This window comes from Nothoprocta perdicaria, unplaced genomic scaffold (assembly GCF_003342845.1).
Source record: "Nothoprocta perdicaria isolate Ctin4 unplaced genomic scaffold, notPer1 scaffold_137, whole genome shotgun sequence".
Taxonomy (NCBI): domain Eukaryota; kingdom Metazoa; phylum Chordata; class Aves; order Tinamiformes; family Tinamidae; genus Nothoprocta; species Nothoprocta perdicaria.
Genome location: NW_020454505.1, coordinates 581407 through 591026, shown reverse-complemented (window position 1 = coordinate 591026; position 9620 = coordinate 581407). Strand labels below are relative to the sequence as shown.

General features: G+C 37.4%; 2 protein-coding genes across 7 annotated transcripts in view; one reads left to right on the top strand and one right to left on the bottom strand.

Moving 5' to 3' along the window:
• Position 1: 1 nt before the first annotated feature.
• EXOSC8 (exosome component 8) lies at positions 2-9090 on the top strand. The gene is made up of 11 exons (XM_026033938.1): positions 2-19; positions 738-774; positions 1829-1892; positions 3154-3227; positions 3779-3824; positions 4958-5063; positions 5146-5191; positions 5434-5530; positions 6334-6454; positions 8288-8394; positions 8863-9090. Exons 7-11 carry the CDS (start codon positions 5153-5155, stop codon positions 8976-8978), a joined length of 480 nt encoding a protein of 159 aa, XP_025889723.1. The 5' UTR covers positions 2-19; positions 738-774; positions 1829-1892; positions 3154-3227; positions 3779-3824; positions 4958-5063; positions 5146-5152; the 3' UTR covers positions 8979-9090.
• The window catches only part of SUPT20H (SPT20 homolog, SAGA complex component), a 33063-nt gene continuing 32462 nt past the window's right edge, over positions 9020-9620 (bottom strand). For 2 of the 6 annotated variants that reach the window (XM_026033929.1, XM_026033937.1), the window contains exon 23: positions 9396-9535. In XM_026033929.1, the coding sequence (XP_025889714.1) occupies positions 9435-9535 (101 nt within the window). In that variant the 3' untranslated portion in view covers positions 9396-9434. Of the gene's footprint in view, positions 9536-9620 lie in introns of all 6 variants that reach the window. The other 4 variants (XM_026033931.1, XM_026033936.1, XM_026033935.1 and 1 more) reach the window with 3 other exon arrangements.

Below are 9620 nucleotides of genomic sequence, written 5' to 3'. Positions count from 1 at the left end.
AAGACTGTTATGTTTTAAGGTGATAAATTGCTTTTAACTGCTTTGTACCTCTGAATCTAGYCCTCGAACTAACAAGATATTTCACAAAATCTGTTAAGTTGCCCTTTCTGCATAATTCCTTCAAATTTCTTCTTTGGCCTCCCTTGCCTCAGCAAATGCTTTTTGGCCCTAACTGCCTTAATAATAAGGTTCTGGTGGTGGTAGCTGGTGTGCATAAGCACAAGGGCATGYAGGTTCCYTAACTAAGGAGAACTTTAAGTAGGTAAAAGAAAACGCTACTGCTTTTCTTTTTTTTTATCCTTTTCACCTGTTTTTATAAATGACGCACGCGCTAGGGGAGCCGCCTTTCTCAGCTCGCTGAGGAGGCCCCGTCCTAGATCAGTTAGACCTAGATCAGTTTCCCAAGCTTGCTGTGGTTGCTGTCCAGCTTTCCAGGTTAGCTTGACTCCCAGAGCACTTCTGCTGTACAGAGTTGCCYGCTTTTCTTCTTAGCTTCCCTAGAGACTTGACTGCTTCCCTGTGAGGGTGACAGAGCCCTGGMACAGGCTGCCCAGGGAGGCTGTGGAGTCTCCTTCTCTGGAGGTCTCCAAAACCCACCTGGATGCCACCGTGTACCCCGTGCTCTGGGTGTCCCTGCTGGAGCAGGGGGGTTGGACTGGATGACCTCTGGAGGTCCCTTCCAACCTCTACCATTCTGTGATTCTTTGCGTGTGAACTTCAGTTTCTATCTATTCCAGGACAGTGGAACCACTGGAATATTACAGAAGGTTTTTGGTGAGTAGAACATGGTGTGCCTTTATAAACGGCTTGGAATCCATAGGGAAAGTGGGAAGTTCAAAGGCAAAACATGCTGTGAAGAGTATGACAAATTTTCCCCTATTTTTTTTTCCCTTTACACCTATGTTGTTTATTCTGCAGCATGTTGGATAAATGCTTCTTTTGGCCTCAGAAGCAATGTTGAATAAACTTGACTAAGATACAAGGCCAGTTTTCTGACTAGGACAAAATGATTCGAGGCTGAGTTTTTAGATGTTACTAGAACATAAAGAGTAGAGACTGTTACTGCTAAGCCTATTCACCATGAATGTGGAAGAAGAACATGGACTCTTTTTGGTAGTGCGTATTATATTAGCCTATGCATTACTAAAATAATACTAAGAAATGAGCCCATATCATTGCGGTCAGCCTTAATTCCTCTAAATACAGAATTTATTTGTATGTTAATAGAAGCTTCATTGCTTAGTTCTTTACCTTCCAAAACAGTGGTTGGCAGGGAGATAGGTAACAAAAGACGATTAAGATGTGGGCATGCATTAATTGAACTATTAAATAAAGTCTTTGTTTTTTGAAAAGCTTGAAATAATGGCAAATTATCATTCCCATCTAACATGGTGAAATGACACAGCTTTTAATTTAACGTGTATATCCAGGTTTTGTTGATAGCTTTGACTTTAGTTCAAAGCAATGTTTTAAGAGCCTTGCGAGATAGGGGAAAAAAAATACCTAAAAAAACCTAAATGATACGGAAAGGTGAAAACTCTAAATTTATCAATAATTCTTGGATAGTTTTCTAAGTCTAGTGTGTAGCACTTAACCTTAAGACAATTAAGCCACGTATATATTTTTCTATAAAATTTTACACTTAAAATTACCAATGGGCCATCAGTAGCTGAAATACTAGGTAGGCTAGTATTGTGAGTTTTCTCTAGCAATTTTGTAACTCCATATTTGTGCTATAAATAAGAGAACACTTTTTATATAAATTCACATAACATAAATGTTGGCATGAAACGTCTTTTTGAATTTGATTTTTTTAATTTTTGTTTAGAAGGAGAACTGTCGACCCGATGGAAGAGAGCTAGGTGAATTCCGGGCAACTACTGTCAACATAGGTAAGTGTTTATTTGGGATAATAATAAATTTTTAAAATATATTTTTAATAAAGTCTTTAAAATCATAGCTCTTGTTTATTTTATTGTTGGTGTCCTTAGTGACTCAGTGTTCCTGAAATTTGAACTTCAAAACAAGAGAGGAATAGGATTTGTACTTATAGTTCCAGTGAGTATTAAGAACAATGTATTGTACAGGAATATATTTGAGCACTGTTAGTCCTAATTCTGGGCTGATCTGTGCAGCATAATTGAGGTGCTTTAGGCTGCCTGGATGCTTGTCTAATTCTGAGGCCAGCTGTGTATGTTAAGGTGCTGACCGGCTGGACATGCACCGAGTGCCCCAGTGCCTTGGGAGCATCAGGGACTCCTGCTGTGCTCTCAGCTGGGCAAGCAGCTCTTGCACGGAAGCAGGATCCCTTCCGGAGCGCTGTGACCGGGTCTGGACCCCTCCGTGCAAGGGAGACAACATGGAACTACTGGAGTGAGCCCAGTGTGGGGATATGAGGATGAGAAAGGGCCTGGAGTGTCCACCTTTCGGGGAAATGCTGAGAGAGCCAAGCCTGTTCCGCCTCGAGAAGGGAATATTGGAAGCGGTTGGTATCAAATATCTTTAGGAAGGATGTCAGAAGGATGGGRCCAGACTGTTTTCAGTGGTGGCAGTGGTAGGACAATGGCCACAAACACAGCAAGTTCATCTGAATATGAGGAAAAACTTAACTTGTGATGGTGAGTGCTGGAACGGGCTGCCGGAAAGGTTCTCTGGACATTTTGGAACCTGCCTGCACATGACCCTGTGCCACGTGCTYGAAGTCTCCCTGCTTGAGCAGGGGGTTTGGACTAGATGATCCCCAGAGCTGTTTAACCTCTTTGCATGGTAGAAAGGCACAATTTCATCCAGCAGACCATTGACTGCTCCTCTGCTAAAAGAAATTATTACCTCAGATTTGCATTAAGGAACTAAAAATTATATGGTGCATGTGAGTTGACTGGATCAATCTAATAGTTAGGCAGGCTTATTCCAAGACAGAACTTTAGGAAAAAGCAATGCCTTTCTTATAGTTTGTAAGCCCAGTGTTCTGATTGTTGGTAGAGAAGTGTGGTAGAGAAGTAGAGATTCCTCTCCCACCCTGAATTAATGGACACTTTGCTTTGCTTAACCTGTATTTGTTTTAAAATGATGTAAATGCTTTTTGAAGTTGGTTGTTACTTAAGGTCCTTTGAAAGGAAATAGATTTCACTGAACAGCATTTTCTGTCTTCAGGTTCAATTACAACTGCAGATGGTTCTGCCCTGGTGAAATTAGGAAATACTACAGTAATTTGTGGAGTTAAAGCGGTATGATTGCTTTTTGTTTTAACTTTAGTTGAATTTATGCATTTATCTTTAGAATGAATCTTCTGGAGAGCTACAATAATGTGTCAGTCTAACTGTTATTCTTTCATAGAGGTTACTTTTAGGCACGAAACTAGAAATAATCTCATTGTCTAATCCTACCTATACAGTTTGAAAACATGCATTTTGTGTRTTGGGGAAAGAAATACGTAAAATTGAAGTTTTGTTATTTATTGACAACGAGCTGAATGAAGAGTTACTGAAAATTGATTAATGAGGGATTTGGAGTTAAATAGTTGGACTGTTGAGTGACTTCCATCCCTCAGCTTTACATCTGGCCTGCTGTGAAACAGGAGGCAAATCACTGCATTGAGTTTTCCCTCATGCCAAATTGAGATATGAAGACCTGAAAACTTGAAACTGACTGATAGAAAATGGCTCTTATAAATCTAATTGTCATGATAACTGGCAAGGAAATGACTGTTCATACATAGAATAGCCAGAAACTCCTTTTGTGAATAAAATTTACCTTTTTATTTTGTCTCATTCTGCAGGAACTTGCAGCACCTCCAGCAGATTCTCCTAACAAGGGGTATATTGGTAAGTATTTCAGTACACATCTTTTTCAGATCTCATATTACTTCAGCTAAATGGCTGTAATGATGGGATAGATTGAATGCATGGTGAAAAAACTTTAAAAGAAATAAGCTAGGYAAATATTCACTAAATTCCTTAAGTGAAGGAAGTTTTTAAACTAACATATAGTACTTCAGAAACAAAACTAGCTTAAATTAGTAACTACTAATTTTGGTTGTGTAGCTTTCTGGTAGCTCAAAATCTGCTGAGCYTTTTTCAGGTTAGAAATTCCCCTGCTTTGCTTTTGAAATCTCTGTGCAAAGCTGCCTTCTTGTGGCTGATTCCAGCCCAGACTGAAAAGTGTGCTGGGGGAGAAGGGTTCATTGACGGAAGATYGTGTCTGAAGGGTTGTGCAAAACTTTGTTAACTTTTGCCTGGAAACCCCAAACAGAGACAAACAAACAAACAAAAGACCCTTAAAACACTCTAATGGACCCATTTTTGTAACAGTTTTTTTCCCAAGGTATTATATAAATCCTGAGAGTAGATGTTTGCTCCTTTGCGGAGTTCTTTTCAAATAAAATCCTTCTGTGAAAATGAGAGCTTTTTGGAACTACCTTATGAAAAGGGGATTTGATAAGTATGTTGTTGTCAGGGAGCTTTGTTTATGCTCTCGTTTTCTTCTCTGTAAACTTTATGCATGTTTTTGCTCCATGTCTGAAGTGTCAAGTTTTAACAGTTGATGAGAAGCAGGTAGCATCCCAGTAAAGTCAGGCTGTGGCATGAAAATGCTCTTGTCTCTTGATCTCATTAGGAATGTCTAGCATTTAAAGAAGAGTTGTGTGAGGTCATGATATTCATAGCAGGATTACAGACAAAAATTATAGTTAGGTATAAGTGTTTCTTYATGGAATAAATAGTTTCAGAGTGCMAGGTAGTATAAGTTTTTTATATAAGTTCTTTAAGCTCATAAATAATTTTTGAGGGGAGAATAAAAGTTTGCTTGGTAAGTTCTTAGTCTTACCTTTAATTCAAAGTACTTAAAATAGTATTGAGATAATAGTATTAGTGGTAATGTCTATTGTTGCATTTATATTTTTGTTTTTTTCTATAGCATGCTTTCATTTAGTTTTTAACTAATGATTTTTGATATCTAGTTCCCAATGTAGAACTGCCATCCCTCTGTTCAGCAAAGTTTCGCTCTGGGCCTCCCAGTGAAGAGGCTCAAGCAGCAAGCCAGTTCATTGCAGATGTGATTGAAAAGTAAGATCCATTTTAATGCATTTAAAACAAGAACATCTCTGCAAAATKATTTTTTTTTGTTTACGCTCTCATTTTATTTTAGTTCACAGATGATAGAGAAAGAAGATCTGTGYATTGCAAATGGCAAGGTAAGATGTAACTCGGATGAAGAAGGACTTGTTAGCAAGATCACAGTGTAAGGACTTTAAGGAAGGTATTTTGGGGGTAATAGATTGTTAGCTTTTAGTTTTGGTGCCTTGGATTACATCTAAAAGGCAAGAAGTTCCTTATTGTTGTAAACATCTTTGTTCATATGCTCAGCATGTGCTTAAATAATGCACTATTTCTGTGTCTGCTTTAATATCTCACATATGTAAATCTTTTTTGGTAGCTTGCTTGGGTGCTATACTGTGATATCATATGTYTGGACTATGATGGAAACATTTTGGATGCCAGTACCTTTGCCTTGCTGGCAGCATTAAAAAATGGTAAGTTTTCTTTCCGGTAAGACCTGTACCCTAAGTACTATTGCTTGGAGAATGAGTTAGTTCTAGCTCATGATGACTTGTCAACAAGTTTATAATCGCTTCAACAGAAAAAAAAAAAAATATATATATAGTCACAATAATTCCTAGCTTCATTGGAAAATGATTTTGATGCAACCAATATATGATTGATAATTCACAAGTTTAGGGGTCATAAGTGCCTGTAGGAGGGTAGCATAAGGGAATGCTTATGGCAAAGCCTTTTTTTTTTTTTCTTTCTACCCATGAACTGCTTCCCTCTGAATTCCTGCAGCTTCTTTGCTTTCTATTTCCATGATGCTGCCTCTGATACTGTCTAAGGGAGAGTTTTCTGAAAATTGGATTGTACTGTTTCTATGGGTATGTAAACAATCGCTGAGACTACATTCCTGTTCTTAATATGGCTAGTAGACCCTTGGGGAACGATGCTTTTTTGTGAAATACAACTCTTAAGGTATTGTCATTTTACAACATTTTAAAAGCAGAAAATGCTTCTGTGTAAAGAAGAACTTGAGGAGTAAAAGGAAATACTTATTTGGACAGATAGTTCAAAGCTAAATCCATTCAATGAATTCAAGATTTTTTTTTGTACAGAACACTGATAATGTAGCCTCATCTGTTATGATCATTATCATTATTATTCTCATCTGTTTTCAGTGGCTTACCAGTATGATAAAAGAATAAATATTTCTGTAGCCTWCATCATCTGTGTGGCTCCCTAAAACAATGTTTAATGACATATGATTGTTTGTTTTCCTTCCCTTTAGTACAGTTGCCAACAGTTACTATAAATGAAGAAACTGGTTTATCAGACGTTAATTTAAAACAGAAGAATCCTTTGATCATCAGAAAGCATCCGGTTGCCACGTCATTTGCTATATTCGATGAGTAAGTTGGTAAAGATTTTGTACTTAAAAACAGCTGTGTAGTTAAAAGAAGTGGGGAAAAACRGAGGCTGTTACCCAAGGAAGTCACCTCTTACTGGTTCGTGCTAGGGAAGACTTTGCAGGGTCTGTCAGTCCAGTTCTGCTTATCCTAGGCCTGTTTTGCTAAACTGTTCCTTGGTTCTGTGGTTTGAAGGAGTAGGCAGTAGAACAGAGTGAACTCTGTCCAGCTTCTTCCTRTGACTTAAGATACACTTACAAGTACTCTGGGATTGAAATAAGTTTCTGGAATGGGTATTGCTTTATGTTTGTGCAATGTCTTTGAATAGTGTTACCGACAAGTTAATCTTTCAGAAGCTTATGGATGCAAAAGATCTTGGTTTTGATTAGCTTATACCAAGGACTTAGCAGCAGAAGCAATTAATAACAGTGCAGTTAAAACAACAATAATTCTGGATAGCTGAAGACGTAAATGCCCAATAGATGTATGGCCAGCACTCTTAAATCATTATTCCTTTAGGTACMGAATCTGATGATGAAAGCTTAAAGTGATGACATCTGACAGTTTGACACCTCTCATTTACTGGCTTTTCATTTAGTCTGTTAATTACACAATTGCAATCGGCTCAGAGTGCTTTTAAGTTTTGTTGAAGTATTGTTGTTCCTGGGAACACAGAACTTACTTAAATTTAAATATGTTCTSTGGCTGTTTATAAAACATGCAAGTATTTATGATGATACCTGTTTGAGATGAAAAAAAATGACAAACAGGATGATCACTTCTTGGAATCAGATTCAAGGCTTAGGTATTTTTATGGTGGCTGGGAGTTATGCACATTTACCCTACATTAACAGAAATTACTAATAGACCTTTTGTTCAAACATARGAGGCCTAGGATGAGCAGAAGGGATGCCAAACTCAAGTGTTGACCAGCTGATGATCAAAATGAACCAAACTCAGTTATCAGTATTTTAGCGTGCTTCTTTTAACTACTATAATACAAATTCTTGAGTGGTTTAGGTTTGACATAGACTAGAAGTGAGAAAGATTGTATCCCATGAGAGGCACACAGTTATCAGTATGGTTATTACTTGTCCTTAAATCATCCATACTCATCAACAGACAAAGGTTGCCTCTGTTGAAGGAGGCTATACACAGTTAGGCCGTATGGGTCTTTCCTCCTTTTGCTGGCACTGCAAATGGTTGTAACAGCAGTGATTTTTTTTTTTAAAGAAACTAAGGCTGAATTGTAGCTTGTTTTTTATTTTTTTTTTGTTTCCTTTTAATTTCATTTTTTTTCTTGTGCAATACTGACTCCCAGTTGAGACGGTCTATGATCAGTGTTAGAAATCTGATCAGAAATTGCAAACTGCTTTGGTGAACTTGCTATGCGAAGTTAAGTTAACCTTAAGGTCTGGTAATGAGGTTAGTGTGCAGTCCATGCAAAAGCCTTAACACTGTCTTCATGTAGAGTGTAGAGTCTCTTTAGCTGTGAGTGAGTGTTGCCAAGAGTGGTTCATTGATATGTTCCTGAAATAAGAGGGTAGCACGGGTTGCTCGCATGCAACTTTCTGTGTAACAGTTTCAATGGTAAGTCTTGATAGACTCAAATAGRTCTTTCAATTTAATACTGAATCTTCCCTGTAATAATTTGCATTTCCTTCTTGTAAAATTGGTGTATTTTGATAACGTAGCTGGTGTTATATAACCTGTGCAGTAAATTACAGTCAATTTTTGTTAAGACTATACTTAAAAAAATAAAAAGCAACTTCTGTTTTGCAATGAAGTTAACGGATCCCCATACACAACATGTCTGCATGTGTTTTCTTTCAAAAGCACGTTACTGATTGTTGATCCAACTGTAGAAGAGGAAGATTTAGCAACTGGAACAGTAACTGTTGTAACTGATGAAGAAGGCAGACTGTGTTCAGTCCATAAGCCAGGTACTCCTCAGTTTACTGTACAGACAGTGTAGAGATGACAACCTTTTTTTTTTTTGGAGGCAAATGTTTTATCTACATTTCTTTGTAAAATGTGGTTGCTTTGTAACAGTTGAATGGCTGGAAAGTATTTACGCTTATTATGTCACTTGCTCTTAAAATTAAGTCTGAAAATGGCAGCATGACTTATTTTAAAAAAAGTCATAGCTAGCCTTATGTATATTCTTGTGTATGTATGTTCTTGTGTATGTAAAAAATGATAGATCTTGTACAAAGTCTTATACTTAAAAGACAAAAACCTAAAGCAAACTTCTTGACAGCTGAAGTGTAGTTGGTGAAGCTGATATTCCCCAGATTTAAGTTGGTGGTTGTAAGAATTTGAGTAKTATTCCATGTTTTCACTTGGAAAATAGATGTGAAGAAATCTAACCAAAGTATAAAGGAAAAACTAAATTGTTTTTTAATTTTTAGGTGGAAGCCCTCTGACAGGAGCCAAGCTTCAGGACTGTATCACCAGAGCTGTTACAAGACATAAAGAAGTAAAGAAGCTGATTGACAAAGTGATAAAAAGCATACAACCCGAATGAACAAAGGCAAGAGCTTTTCAAAAATGGATTTGTAAAAATTGTATTTGTTACASTGTCCACAAACCTTTTATACTAAATAAACAAATACCAATACTACATTTACAAAGTTCATTTTTCTAAAATGATTTTCACCCTCAGACTATATACAGTGCTGCCGAATGGTAAAAAATACAAGATAAAACATTCTGTTAAAAAATTAAATGACTTAAAGAAACCAAGCCCTAGCTGCTTTACAGGCAAAATCTCCCATTTCCAAAGGGCTGGCTTCCTAAAGCAGTTCCATTTATTACAGTGTAGTTTCAATAGCCATTTTCCCACCAGCAATGTAAAACACTGATTTGTTTTTAAGCTTTCTCCTTTTTAAAATTTAAAAAATCCCCTTTGAATCATTAATTATATATAGAAAAAAAATGCAAGTCTCAGGATTTTGGAGGGGCCGGAGTGCCTCTCTTCCTTTTACTTTTTGAGTGGCTGCCTGAATGCTGTTGATGTTGTAGGTGAGCTGCTTGAGCTGCTGCTGCTGCCATAGCCATTTGATGCTGCAAGAATCGCAACTGCTGCCGTGAAAAAGGAGGGGAAAAAAGTTTGTTAAGAGTTAGCTTGAGAGCTACCTTTCATCTCAGGGAGAATGACAGGAAGGGG